Source organism: Perognathus longimembris, chromosome 6 (genome assembly GCF_023159225.1).
Source record: "Perognathus longimembris pacificus isolate PPM17 chromosome 6, ASM2315922v1, whole genome shotgun sequence".
Lineage (NCBI taxonomy): Eukaryota > Metazoa > Chordata > Mammalia > Rodentia > Heteromyidae > Perognathus > Perognathus longimembris.
In genome coordinates, this window is record NC_063166.1 from 25,115,096 (window position 1) to 25,129,915 (window position 14,820).

Consider the following 14,820-nt stretch of genomic DNA (forward strand, 5'->3'; position numbering starts at 1 on the left):
GTGTGTTGGTGGTTTCAAAGTTACTTTGGGGGTGGAGAGAGAAAATAGAAAATAACTGGTTGACATCAGGTTACTTTAGCTACCCTTTTAATGTAAGGATTAAAGCAGAGGTCACTTATTCTTGATAATCAAAACTTTTTTTGGGGGGGGAACTTGTCTGATTCTTTGGGTGCTGTGGAACTTGAGTACAAGTTACTCCATTTTTATGTTCAGTCTGGTGTGTTAGGACTTAATGCAGCAGCAGTGTAGTGTCTTCCTGTAGTTTTTATTCAACAGTGATTCCTAACTAAGTGTAAGCTCTAAGTGGAAATAGAATTTAGTGTACACAGGGCATAAACTTGTTGAGCTAATAATAACCTGAATGAGTCCTGTAGACAAGAAGATTAAGATCCTTATCACTTTCTGTTCTTTAATATTACTTATTTAAAGCAACAGAAAGTTGGTTTACAAAGGAGATAATTATTACATCCTAAAACAGCTTTTTGTTCTGTGAACAGAAAAATGTTATTTAGAATCTGCTGTTGGGAGTTACCAGCCAGCATTTATAGCACCTTTTGTGATGCCAGAGCTTGTTAGGTGCTTTATAGCTACTATCTTTAATCCTTACCCTGTAAGAGTGGTTTTTATTGTCCATACTTTACAGATAAAGACTCTATTTGGAGAGGTTGTGACAACCACAGTGACTGGTAAGTAATGGGACAGTAGGATGAAGCTGTTGGTATCTTTGAGAGTTGCTTGCAGGTCCCCTAGAGTGTGGGGGCTGAATTTTTGTTGTTTTTTTTAGAAACACAGAACAGATTCTAGTTCCTAGAAGAAATGTGAAATAGCTGTGGTCACTCTCTGCCTTGTTTCCCTCCTGTAGGTCATTATGCTCCTTTTCAAACCTTGGATAACTAGCTAGTGGAGACAGCTTTCTAGATAGCTGGGGTTTTCTTCTTCTTCTCTTTCTTTTAGCTTACCTGCATGTGTCTTCCAGTCACTTCTCACTGGTTGTACATTTTTGTAGGTACTCCTAGAGTGACTTCTTTCTTATTTTTTTCTTTCTGTACCTGAGAGTAAATTCTGTTTATAGTTGTTCTCTTTAGGAATGTAGTCTACAAAAGTCTTTCTTAGAATATGCTGTATTTTCATTCTCACTTAAGATTCTAAGATCCTGAAAAGGTTTGGTTTTAAGAGAATGCCTTATTCTTCAGAAACTGCATTTTGGTTTCCTCAGTGATTAGGAAGGGCTTCCCAAAGCTCATTTGAGTTCTCTTTACTAGTCTGAGAACCTCTACTGCTAAGAGCAAGTCAAAGCTAAAATGATTTCCTGACATCATGTTCTGGGAAAATAGGCAATTCTAAATACAGTTGAATCATTTTCTACCTAGTCTGTGTCTATCATATTGAGTTTTCTTGGGAGAATTAATTCAGCTTGCTTAGAAGATAGATATAAATCTACATGGTCAGGTTTTTGTTGTTGTTGTTATTGTTGGTCATGGGGCTTGAACTCTGGGCCTAAGCACTGTCCCTGAGCTCTTCAGCTCAAGGCTATCTTTCTACCACAGGGCCATTTCTGGTTTTCTGGTGGTTAATTGGAGATAAGAGTCTCACCATCTATCCTGCCTGGGCTGCCTTTGAACCATGATCCTCAGATCTCACCCTCCTAAGTAGCTAGGATTACAGGCGTGAGCCTCTAGCACTCAGCTTCATGGTCAGTTTTTATATGAACTGAATATTCCATTAGCATTTGAAAGACATGCTACTTCTAGGGTTTTATTTATTGCTGTTATTTACATAATATTTTTACTTAATAAGTAAGTAAGTAAGTAATTGTGGAAAATAGAACCTTGGAAACAACAGACTATGCTCATACAGAGATATTTTGAAATTGTGAGGCTTTTAGTTAAGCAAATTAAATTGCAGGGAATCAGTGTTAATGTATAATAGGATATATCATGAAGCCAGATTTTGTAGGGTAGGTTTTAAATAAGTATATATATTATTGGTACACTTTAGGAATGCATCATAATGAGTTCAAACATTAATTTTAGATATTGGAATCATTTAATGGCTTAAATGTTTATATACTATTGATTTTTTGATAGCCTGAATGTATCTCCTATCATCACATAACTACCGTGACACAAAATTAAAAGACTTTCAAGCAGTAATAAAAAACAAAAATAGATTAAATAGTAACAGACTTTAACTGATTTTTTTTCCCCTGTCAAGTTAGATCTAATACCTTACCAGGCTACTTAATCTCTTTTGCTCTTTTCTTGCTCTCTGGACTATCTGCTCTTATTAAAGAGGAAAGATTTTTATACTATGTGAGCAGTTAAGGCTTTTGATGATGCTTTTAGCATCCTGTGGCTTTGTAAATTGGGGCTTTAGTTACCTGGTCCCTCAAGAATTGTTGACTACGCCGTTCATATTGACATTTTGTGGGATATGATCCATTTAACTTAGGAAAGTCTGTCTTATTGACAGTTACTGGTTAGTCCTGTTATTCAGAAAGAAGTGATAATGGTATATGTTGGAAAGTGAAAAATAGTGAATCTGAACTTTCACATCTGAGATTATTTCTCAGTTCTAGGACTTCCTAACTGAGACCCAGATAGGTCTCTTCACTAGTCCAAACTTTAGTTTCCTTGTCTGAAAAATGATAAAATCAGGTCATCAAACCTGTGGGTCCTGCACCCAGATCAGCCAACTGCATTTAAGAAGTAGGCATTTTAAAACACTGCATCTATATTAAATGTATAGGCTTTGTTATTACCCACTAAAAAATGTGGGAACTATCTACCTACCTACCTACCTGATACTTTAAATGTAGAGATGATTTAAAGTATATAGGATGATGAATATCTATTATATGTAATACTATGCCACTTTATATCATACTTGATCATACAATGATTTTAGTATCCATGAGGATCCTGGAACCAATCCCTCAAAGATGTGGAGGGGTGACTGTGCCTGTCTCAGTTTTTATATGGAATTGGAGGATTAAGTGAAAGCACTTAGCACAGTATTAGTATATATTAGTGAGCAAGGATAGGTACCTGCCATCAGAAGGCTGACTTTCTAGTGTGAATCTCTCTAGCCTTTGCAAATTTACACAACTATACTTTTCTGTGACAGAAGGGGATGTTCTGTGCTTTTGCTTGTGTTACAAAATAGTTTTGAATACAAAACCCACAAGCTTAAATGTAGTGAGATGAACAATGTAATAGTTGGTGTATTGCAAGACAGGTATAATGAATCAATGAAATATGTTTTTCCAGATTCTATATGCTGCTATTTTTTATCTGTATGGCTGATTTTACTTAACATAATCTTTAGTTCCATTTGTTAATCTGCAAACAATATAATTTCATTCTTTATGGCTAGGTAGATTCTATATACTTCTATGAAATAACTACTGTGTATTTTGTTCTAGAACATTAGTGTATGGAGAATACAGATTTGAATACTGCTCTGTATTGAATTCTCTTGACTATCCACTAGAGGGTACTCTAATTCTATTCATTCATTGATATTTAACCCATCAAGGGCTTGTCTTTGAGTTTTCTGTATTATAAATTTCATAAGGTCTATTTTAGAAGATTGTCCCTTCATCTAGAACAGGAGATTCTATTGACTCTTAAATAATGTAGTGATATCAGAGAATGGCAGCCATATACTAAGTTTGTATCTTTCTTTTGATCTGACCTAGCCTAATACATTATTGTGTTGCTTTCTTCTGTGCAGAATTTGAAAGGACATGTAATAAGGATACTGTCACAGCTGTTAGTATTTCATGAACTGTGTTGTCTTATTTTCCAGGTTGCTTGCTGAAATCAGACCTTTCAAAGGGCATACCTCATTTGACACTTTTTAGTGTATGCATGGATCTCATTTGTTCCATAATGGCTTTTTCAGGCTGGTGCCCCTCTTTTAAGTTTTCTTATTTTTGTATCACCATTACCTTACTACTGTGGTACATCAAAGTATAACATAAGCATTTGAAGTCTCACCATCTTCTAGCACCTGGCTTCTATGATCCCTGGTTTGCAGCCAAAGATTCTTTTTCCATGAGACTAGTTATTTTGTAAGAAAACTCATTAAGTATGAAATAATTAATTTTAGTGCTGTTTCATTCTCTATTTCAATGGCTGCACTATAGATTATATGTATTTGAAACAAATGGCACTGAGAAAAACACTTAAGTCGAATTGCTCTTTCTGGGACAGTCTTCTCACAAAGATTTGTGGTACTCTTTCTTGCACAGCTGTCAGGCATTCCCACATGGCTTTTCACAGTAGAATTCCACCTATTTCTTCCTTCAATCACTAAAAAAGCATATGCTGTTGTTATAGCAAGCAAAATCGTGAGGCTTAAGCTCCTTATAAAGGTATGTTTGTGTCCATGAAGGCTTGCTAGTGCTTTGTGTACATGCATTCTAAGTTGTTTACCAAATTCACTCATACGTGCAACTTGTTTTCTAATAGGAAATGAGCAGGTTGGGTTAGGGATATTAAATTCTGCAAGTTTAAATTTAATTTAAAATATTCAAAATACATCTCATGTATGTGCTTGCAATTCAGGAATCTTTGTTTTTAATATAAAAGGGCTGGAAATATTTTCAATATAATTCATATATATGTTATTACTGATTTCAAGGTTAAGAATTAATGTTGAAAATCTCCATTGCTGCTTTTACTTTAACTTGGCCCAGTTTGACTTGCTAATAACAAAGTGCCATCATGTTGTTTAATATTTTCTAAGTTCTCTGTTCATTATTGATTTGATCTTTTTTTTTGTTTTGTTTTTGTTTTTTTGTTTTTTTGGCCAGTCCTGGGGCTTGGACTCAGGGCCTGAGCACTGTCCCTGGCTTCTCTTTGCTCAAGGCTAGCACTCTGCCACTTGAGCCACAGCGCCACTTCTGGCCGTTTTCTGTATATGTGGTGCTGGGGAATTGAACCCAGGGCCTCATGTATACAAGGCAAGCACTCTTGCCACTAGGCCATATCCCCAGCCCTGATTTGATCTTTTATAAAATGTAGCATAAACCATTTAAAGTAGATGGACATAAATCACATATTTGCTTTTTTGATTATTTTACTTATAGAGTAATAAAGTCACTCTACTACCAGCAATCATTTTTTTATTAAATTCAATAGACTAAATACTAGGGGATACAGTCTCCACTCTGACGTTCCTTACTGATTCCTAAGACAGATGGGAGGAGACAAACAGTTGCATGAATTCAGTCAGGATGAGTTCCGTGAGGCTGTGGAAGTTCAGAGGAGTAAGTGCACTTGAGAGCTGTTGGCAGGGAAGAGTAGGGTAGAAGTGAGCCAAGGCACATCGGCTACTGTCCAGGCAAAGATGCAAGAGTTTGGAGGGTTCTTGGGATGATGAGTAGTCCTCTTGCAGTAAGGTAGACTATGTAAAGGATAGCAGTAGTGTAACAGTAGGTTGTAGACAGACAGTCCCTGAAAGACTACATAAGGAATTTAACATAATCTTTGATTCTCAGGAGCTTCTACTATTTTTTAACATATATTTTTATTCACTTTAGTAATACAAAGGAGTTGCCATTCAATAAAGTAGATTAATCTTGATTAGAGTCACCCTTTTCAAGATTCTCAAACATCCCTCCCAATCCCACCCCTTCCGTCAACTTTCTTGTTTTTTTTTTTGCCAGTCCTGGGCCTTGAACTCAGGGCTTGAGCACTGTCCCTGGCTTCTTTTTGCTCAAGGCTAGCACTCTGCCACTTGAGCCACAGCACCACTTCTGGCCGTTTTCTATATACGTGGTGCTGGGGAATCGAACCCAGAGCTTCCCGTATATGAGTCAAGCGCTCTTGCCACTAGGCCATATCCCCAGCCTCAACTTTCTTAATATTGTAGGATGTGCGTTGAATTTTATGATTGCATTTTTCTATCCGTCCTCTCTTCATTAGTGTACCCTCCTCCCCACAAACATCCTCCTTTTGAGTACCCATTTTCTGATGCTTATTTTGTTGGATTGTGAATTAGCTTTTCTAGGGAATTGCTATACCATTTGAGTTCTCCTCTGAATCTACCATATTTTAGTTAATCCATTTGTATGCATTTGCAAGCCAGTTCAAAGTGTTTACTTAGAAATTTGTCAATTATAGCTTCCACATCTGAGGGAAAATATGTATCCTTTGTTTCTCTAGGCCTGACATACTTTGCTTACCATGATTTTCCCCCCATGTCTTCCCATTTCTTTGCAAATGCAACAAGATTCTTTGTAGTGTATGAGTAAAATTGTGTTGTGTATAAATACCACTTTTTTTTCTTGATCCATTAAAAAATTGAGGGGCATTTGGGCTGATTCCCTACCTTGGCTATGGTAAATAAGTGCTGTAATGAATAATGTTGCACAGGTGACATTACTGGATCCTAGTTTCTAATCTTTTGGACAAATGTCCAAGAGTAGAATTGCTGGATCATAGGGTAGTTTATATTTAGTTTTCTGAGGAACGTACATACTGCTTTCCAGAGCGGTTAAACAAGTTTACATTCCTATCCATAGTGTACTAGTATTCCTTTTTACTGGCATCTGCTATTGTAAGAATTCTTCATGATGGCCATTCTAACTAGGGTGAGATGGAATCTCAGTGTTGTTTTGGTTTGCATTTTCTTTCTGGCCATAGATGCTGAGGATTTCTTCATGTGTTTGTTGGCTATTTTTACTTCCGAGAAGTCTCAATTTAGCTTATTTATTAATTGGGTTGCTGATTCATTAAGGTTTTAGTTTCTTAAGCTCTCTGTATAGTTTGGATATTAAGCCATTGTCTTATATATAGCTGGAAAAAATCTTCTCCTATTCTGTAGGCTTCCTTATATCTTCTTCAATTTCCTGCCTAAAAGTTTTATAGTTTTATTGGCCCTCTACAGCTTTTTGAAGAGGACAACATAAATATGGATTGGTGGTACGATTGGTAGTAATAAAGTCACCACTGACTACCCCAGGCATCTTTAGTCTAAAATTGTCATTCATTGAATACAAGAACATGCTGCTTGTTGGCCTGTTGAGATGGATGTTCCTTTCTTATTAGGAGCATGTTTCTTTTTCATTAGATGTTCCAGGTGGATACTAGATTGTTCACATATTTTCACCCGTCCCCATGTTATTAAGAAAAGAGTACCTGTGACATCAAATACAGTTTGAACATAGAACAAACTTCTAACCATGAGAAACTAACTGGCCTGCCTAAGGATCAACTTTATTCAAGTTCCTAGCCTTGTTAACTCTATAGTCAGATCATAGAAATGGAAATTGCCAGCTGTCCAAATAAGAGTACAACAGGTTAAAGAGAGCATATGTATTTTCTAATACAGAGTAATTATTGACTATACTGTTTATTTATTTATTTATTTATTTTTGGCCAGTCCTGGGCCTTGGGCCTGAGCACTGTCCCTGGCTTCTTCCCACTCAAGGCTAGCACTCTGCCACTTGAGCCACAGCGCCGCTTCTGGCCGTTTTCTGTATATGTGGTGCTGGGGAATCGAACCTAGGGCCTCGTGTATCCGAGGCAGGCACTCTTGCCACTAGGCTATATCCCCAGCCCCTATACTGTTTATTTTAAAAAGCATTTAAAGCTAGGCACTGATGGTTCATGCCTGTAATCATAGCTACTCAGGAGACTGAGATCTGAGGATGGTGGTTCGAAGCTAGCCTAGGCAGGAATATCTGTGAGACTCTTAACTCTAACTACTCAAAGTTGGAAGTAGAGCTGTGGCTCAAGTGGTAGGACACTAGCCTTGAGCAAAAAAGCTTAGGGACAGTGTCCAAGTCCCGAGTTCAAGCTCCAGGACCAGCACAAAAAAGCATTTGAAATTTAATTCCCCTCATGTATTTGTCATCTTAGGCCTAAGAATATAACCCAGGGAATTATATATATGTATTTTAGTTTATCCAAGGAAAATAAAGCTGTAAATCTTGTTTATTTTATGGTTGTTATTGATCAACCAAATTTGAAAATAATTTTATAAAACTTGATTAATCTTTATGCAAAGTTTTCTGAATGTACATTTATTTAGTTAATTACTAATTGTCAAGTGCTAAATTTAGGTGCTTTGATCTTACTTGATCCTTATGACAGCCTGGTGTGTGACATGTCTTTTTAGCCTATTCACAGATGGGGGTAACACATTGTAGCTTACGTGAGAGGGGTAGAGCTGGGATTCTAAGTTTGTGCTTCTGACCACTGCTCTGAACCAGCTCTCTGTGTGCTAAAGGTACATACTTGATGCCAACAGAGAGTTAAAAAGATTCCGTATTCATGTTGGGCACCAGTGGCTCATGCCTGTAATCCTACCTACTTAGGAAGCTAAGCTCTGAGAATCCTAGTTTGAAGCTAGCTGGGGCAAGAAAGTCCATTGAGACTGTTATCTCCAGTTAACTACCAAAGAGCCAGAAGTAGAATTCTGGCTTAAGTGGTATAGGGGTAACTTTGAGCACAAAAGCTCAGGGGCAGTGCCCATGCCATGAGTTCAAATCCCAGGCACCCCCCAAAAAATTCCATATTTATGTCAGTTCTCATTCTTACTACTCAAAAGTGTGGTCTTCTTTTAAATAATCCTATTAGCAGTGATAGTCTTTTGTATGGTTTAAGACACTGGCAACCTAGTTACAACAGAATGAAGTAACCCTGCTCTTCAGTATTTGTATTACTAGCTCCCAGACTGTCTTTTAGTCTCATTTTCCCATATAATACAATAGAAATTTCCTTCACATAGACTCCTTACCTACAAGTTGTAACATTCTTAAAAAATCTAAAATTCTTGTAACATTGTTAAATATTCTTAATAAAGCATATCTAATGATCAGAATTTGGATTTAGCTGATTATTTCATAGCCTTTCCATGCATTAGCTGTTTTATGTGTCTCCTAAAGACAGAGCCATTAAAAACTGGTATTTTCAGCCTCTCTTGATACCAATGGCTTGCAGTAACATAGTATGATAAAAGTCAGCACCTGGTTGTCTTTGAGCACAATGGCTAAATGACTTGACATCAAATTTTCACTTTCCAATAAGATTTTTCTCCAGAATCCATGTTTGTAAGAGTTCAGCCATATCGAATAGAGGGAGTCTTGGTAAGTCCAGATACTTATTAGAATTAAAATGTAGGATACTAGAAATCATGAATGCTTCTGGAGTTGATAGTTCTTTGTATTAAACAATGATAAGTTAAAGGCAGGCAAAAAGTTACATCCTCATTGGCCTAGAATTATGAATTGAAATTTGAGGAGCTTGCCTCTAACATTGATCCTTTGAAAGCTAGTTTAGGCAATCCTATAAATCCAAGTATGGTGGCATATATCTATAATCCCCAGCTCTGTGGGTGGTAGAAGGTACAGATCATCCTGGAAAAAGTTAGTGAGATTCTGTCTCTAAAACAGCAAAATACAAGCAGGACTGGAGGCTTGGCTCCAGTAGTAATCTACGTATTATCAAACCCTTCATGAGACCCTGGTTCAGTCCATAATACCATAGGGAAGAAAACATAGAATCCTATGAAGATCCAGTAGATAAATGATAGATTGTATTGTAGCTACTTAAGCTTGACCTGGCAAAGTTGCACAGGCATCTTATCTCTGAAGAGAAAATTGTAGCTGTTTTATAAAAGTCATCCAATGTAAATACTTGGGTTAACCAGTAATAATTGTGATATAAGCAAGATAAATCTAAAAGGTCAATGTATCATAACATTTTCATTTTTCTTGACAAACTTGTATACCTTTAAATTTTACCATTGACTGTGCTTTTAGATGCCAGAGCCCCTACAGGTGAGTGGATGACTCTCATATCCTAATTTGGAAGTTATCCCTTGCAGATTTCCTTCCTCTTCCCCAAGTTAGGTGCCACTCCTCAGAACTCCTCCTGTGCCCAGCTTTGCTGCTGCTGCTGGAACAGGCCTCCCTGTTCTGTGGGCTCCTTAAGTACAGGGTCCATCTTTCCAACCGTGTGTCTCAGAGACAGGTATATGCCAGTAGTGTTCAGCCTTTAGGCTTTAGAGACTTTTCAGTTCTCAAAGCTTTAACCTCTAAAGCTTTTCTGTTATATGAGGAAACAAGCAGTCCTAGCCATTATGAAGTGAATTTATTTGGCATTCCATTAGCTGACAATCACTTTACTATAAAAGGAACTTGGTTTTCCCTAGCTCTGTGACAAGAGAGCTGGCCTGGCTCTGAATTAATTTTTCCAGGCTTTGGTCTCGAATCCCTTCAGTGAAGGAATTGACCAGATGTTCTCTGTGTTCCAAAAAAGCTGCAAAGCTGTGTGGTCTGGAAGCAGAGTAGCTAGAGACAAGTCAATAAAGCTGAGCCTCCTCTACCCAACTGGCTTAGTAACCTGGGCTGACTAAGTATTTCTACATGTTTTCTGTGTTGGAGATTTATTTATTTATTTGTGCCTTGGAGATTGAGTATGGTGTGTCAGTATGGTTAGTCAAATACTAACCTAACTTGGAATTGTAAAAATAGTTACATTGGTTTATTTTGTGTTTTGTATTGCTCTCTTCTCATTATGTGAAAACCTGATTATTCACCTTTGGTACAGGTGTTCATTAGGAAATAGCATTAGATTAATCATGGTATTATTGTTAATATATTTTGAAAAGTTACGTCTTTAAAATGTTTGAAATATACTGAAGAAAAGATCATTGGAAGTATGTTTTAATGTTGGTATTATATTTAAGATTGCCTCAAAGTTTAATAAAGAATATGAAACAGATACAAAACAGTCTCAGCATTTCAAATTTTATGACACTTTTCTTCCTAATCAATAATTCTGACTTTTAATGTGGTTTTTTGTTTTATGTACTTTCAGCTCATTTAGAGGCTAGTTTTGAGGAGGTTGAAAATCACTTGCTGCATCTGGAGGATTTGTGTGGGCAGTGTGAGTTAGAAAGACACAAATATGCGCAGTCTCAGCACTTGGAGAACTATAAGAAAAATAAGAGGTGAGTCTGAAAACCTGGCCACAATATTTGTCTTCAGTTACCCACATTGCTCCACATTCCATTCTTTATATATTTGGACTGATGAAAGATGCATAATAGTCAGCTTCCCAAAAAGTGTATTTAAAAAAATCACTCTCACTTTGCATAGAAATAAGTTGTAAAAAGCTAAGGATAGGGCAAAGGATGTATAGGATGGGAGAGAGCAGAGCAAAGGGCAGAGTTTCCTGCAAAGTAAGAGCAATTGACTGAGCTGCTTTCTTCTTTTTTTTTTCTCCTCATCTAATAGTAGAGCCAGGAGGAAAGGAACTGAGCCCGGGCTGTAGGGAGAGGCTAGATAAGTTTGAATTTCAACTCTTGTCCCATACAAGCTATGGGACCTTTGGGAAGTTAATTTCTCTTAGCCTGAATGCCACTGTCTTATAAGGGAGACAGTAATTCACCAGTCTCATGAAATTGTGGTAAGGATTGACTGATGTAATTATTATCTAATTCAACTAGTACTCTGAAGGGATTGTAATACTTAAAATAATAATAATTGTTGCAATAGTGATGGTTGTTACCATGCTAACCTGAAATGAAAGAGAAGTCTGAAGGCAACCGCCTGCTATACTGGCTGTGGCATCTCAGCCTCACAGCAACAGTCTTGGGCAACGGATGAAAGGTGCAGGGTGAGGATCTCTGAAGTACATGGGGAGTCCAACCACCATGTTAGTGAGAGGGCCACTGAGCTACTGAGAGGACATGAGACCAGCTGACATTGGAATGGCACAGCAGAATGGAGCTGAATTTTCCATGGGGAGATTGATAGAGGGAAGAAAACAGAAGTCATGGGTTTGGAGTTTGGCTAAGGCTGAAAGGTAGGTTGATGGGAGAAGGCCATATAGGCTGGATGGAATATACATATACTCTTAAGATTATTAATTATTTGAGTAGGAGTATAGAGTTGCTGATGTGGATAGGAGGTGCTGCTCACTATCATAGAGACATCAAAAAACAAACCAGACACCCCAAAACATGAAGTATCTATTGAGAAATGCCAAAGCATTTTGCAGCTAATTTTCAAGTAAGATATTAATTAGACTTGTGATGTAAATTTAGTAGAAGTCTTATATGTAGTTCTATTAATTCATCTGAAAAGAAATTCAGTTTGGGCCAGGAGTGGTAGCATATACATGTGACCCCAGTACTCTGGAGGCATCAGAAGGAGGACTGTGAATTTAAAGTCAGCCTGGAATGTATAGTGGAACCTTATCTCATAACTGATTACTTGAGTAATTACTTGAAAGAGAATATCTAAGCCTGGATTTCTTCTCTGCCACTTACTACTTGTTTGTTCTTTTGCAAATGGCTTACTGTCACCTTTCTTACCTGTAAAATAGACATAGACTTTGTAGCATAGACTTTGTTATTAAAGCAGAGGCCATTTTTGTTTTGAAAAAGGCCAGCTATAGCAGCCTGCTTAGCCCACGGATCACTAAAAATTGTGAATTCTAGTTAGCTTGCTTCTTTAAATACAAATATTGGAAATAATATAAACTGAAATCTTTCTGAAATTGTGAGGGCATTCTATTCATCTTGGTGAGGTATCTGTATTTGTGTCTATGTATATGTGTGCACGCAAATGTGTGCGTGCACGCCAGCACTGGGACTTTAACTTTAGGGCCCCTTGCTCTTGTTTGGCTATTTCACTCAAGGCTAGCATGCTACCATTTGACCTACATCCTATTTCTGGTTTTTTGCTGACTAAGTGGAAGAGTCTCCTAAGCATTTCTTCTTTGGTTAGCTCTTGAACCTTGATCCTCACATCTCTGCCTCTTAAGTAACTGAAATTACAGGCATGAGCCACTAGTTTCTGGCTTAGCTAAAGTCTCTTTTTCTGTTGAATGTCCAAAGGCCTCATCTCTAAAATATATGCAGAACTAAAAAAATTACCTTCTTCCAAAACAAAACTGCAAAGAACCAATAGCCCCCTCATCAAGTGGGCTAAAGACTTGCAAAGAAACTTCTCTGATGAGGAAATGAGAATGGCCAATAGACATATGAAAAAATGCTCTACATCACTGGCCATAAAGGAAATGCAAATCAAAACAACACTGAGATTCCATCTCACCCCAGCAAGAATGTCATATATCAAGAAAACTAATAATAACAATTGTTGGAGGGGATGTGGCCAAAAGGGAACCCTACTTCATTGTTGGTGGGAATGTAAACTGGTTCAGCCACTCTGGCAAGCAGTATGGAGATTCCTCAGAAGGCTCAATATAGAACTCCCCTATGACCCAGCAGCCCCACTGTTGGGTATCTACCCAAAAGCCCACAAACAAAATCACAGTAACGCCACCAGCACAACAATGTTCATCGCAGCACAATTTGTCATAGCGAGAAGCTGGAACCAACCCAGATGCCCCTCCATAGATGAATGGATCAGGAAAATGTGGTACATTTACACAATGGAATTTTATGCCTCTATCAGAAAGAATGATATTGTTCCATTTGTAAGGAAATGGAAGGACTTGGAAAAAGTTATACTAAGTGAAGTGAGCCAGACCCAAAGAAACATGGACTCTATGGCCTCCCTTATTGGGAATAATTAGTACAGGTTTAGGCAAGCCATAGCAGAGCATCACAAGGCCCAATAGCTATACACTTAGAAACAAATAAGAGGATGCTAAGTGAAATGAACTCCATGTTATGGAAACAAGTGATATATCACAGTTGTAACTACTTTCAACGTCCTATGTGTATGTGTAGTTTCTATTATTGATGATGTTTTGTATCACCTTCCTATGTTTGTACCTACACTATCTCTGTAATCTTATCTGAGTATATTGGAAACCGTGTTTACTGGTATTGGAAGTAGGAAATTCAAAGGGAATACCAAATTCGAGAGACACAGGGTAAAAAAAGAGAAATAACTACAAAAGCAATACTTGCAAAACTGTTTGGTGTAAGTGAACTGAACACCTGGGGGGGTAGGGAAAGGGGGGGAGGGAGGGGGGCATGAGGGACAAGGCAACAAACAGTACAAGAAATGTATCCAATGCCCAACGTATGATACTGTAACCTCTCTGTACATCAGTTTGATAATAAAATTTTGAGAGAAAAAAAATAAAGTCTCTTTTTAAAAAGAAACGTTTTGGAAACAATTTAGCCATATATACATGGCAGAGTAATAATTGGTGTAGTGTAAATAATTTGGGAGAAACACAGAGAGTTAAGCATGTTATTCAACCAAAGATAGATTAACCAAAAATATCTTCAAATAAATCCTTCAGAATGTTTCAATTCAGGGGCCGGGAATATGGCCTAGTGGCAAGTGTCCTTGCCTCATATACGTGAAGCCCTGGGTTTGATTCCTCAGTACTACATACATAGAAAAGGCCAGAAGTGGCTCTGTGGCTCAATTAGCAGAATGCTAGCCTTGAGCAAAAAAGAAGCCAGGGACAGTGCTCAGGCCCTCAGTTTAAGCCCCAGGACTGGCAAAAAAAAAAAATAATAATAATTCAGAGATTTTTGTTAAGCTTTAAAGTATTTCTTCTTACTCAAAATGGGGAAAATGATGAAATCTATGTAATTACACCATTGTGGTTTTATTTTATAGAGGCCTTCTACTTAGCAGAATAGATCAAACAATCATTTATCTTTACTGAAAACTCACTGAAGTGGTGAGAAAATTGAAAGTTGTAATGCAGAAGATCAAGAAGACAGAGGAAGTATAGAAGTAATGTCCATGTCTCGTAGGATGGCAGTAGACAGATGGATGTCAGCTGATTGGCAGGGCACGCTGAAACCTGAGCCACACCTGTATCCCCTGTGCAGATCAGAGGGGGCATGTGAGAAACTGACCAGATC

At 37.6% G+C, this 14,820-nt stretch overlaps 1 protein-coding gene across 1 annotated transcript in view; it reads left to right on the forward strand.

Annotated features, from left to right (window-relative positions):
* Dtnbp1 (dystrobrevin binding protein 1) overlaps positions 1–14,820 on the forward strand; it is an 86,401-nt gene that overhangs the window by 21,869 nt on the left and 49,712 nt on the right. The window contains exon 6 of the mRNA XM_048348439.1: positions 10,836–10,968. Coding sequence (XP_048204396.1) covers positions 10,836–10,968 — 133 coding nt within the window. The remainder of the gene's footprint in view (positions 1–10,835; positions 10,969–14,820) is intronic.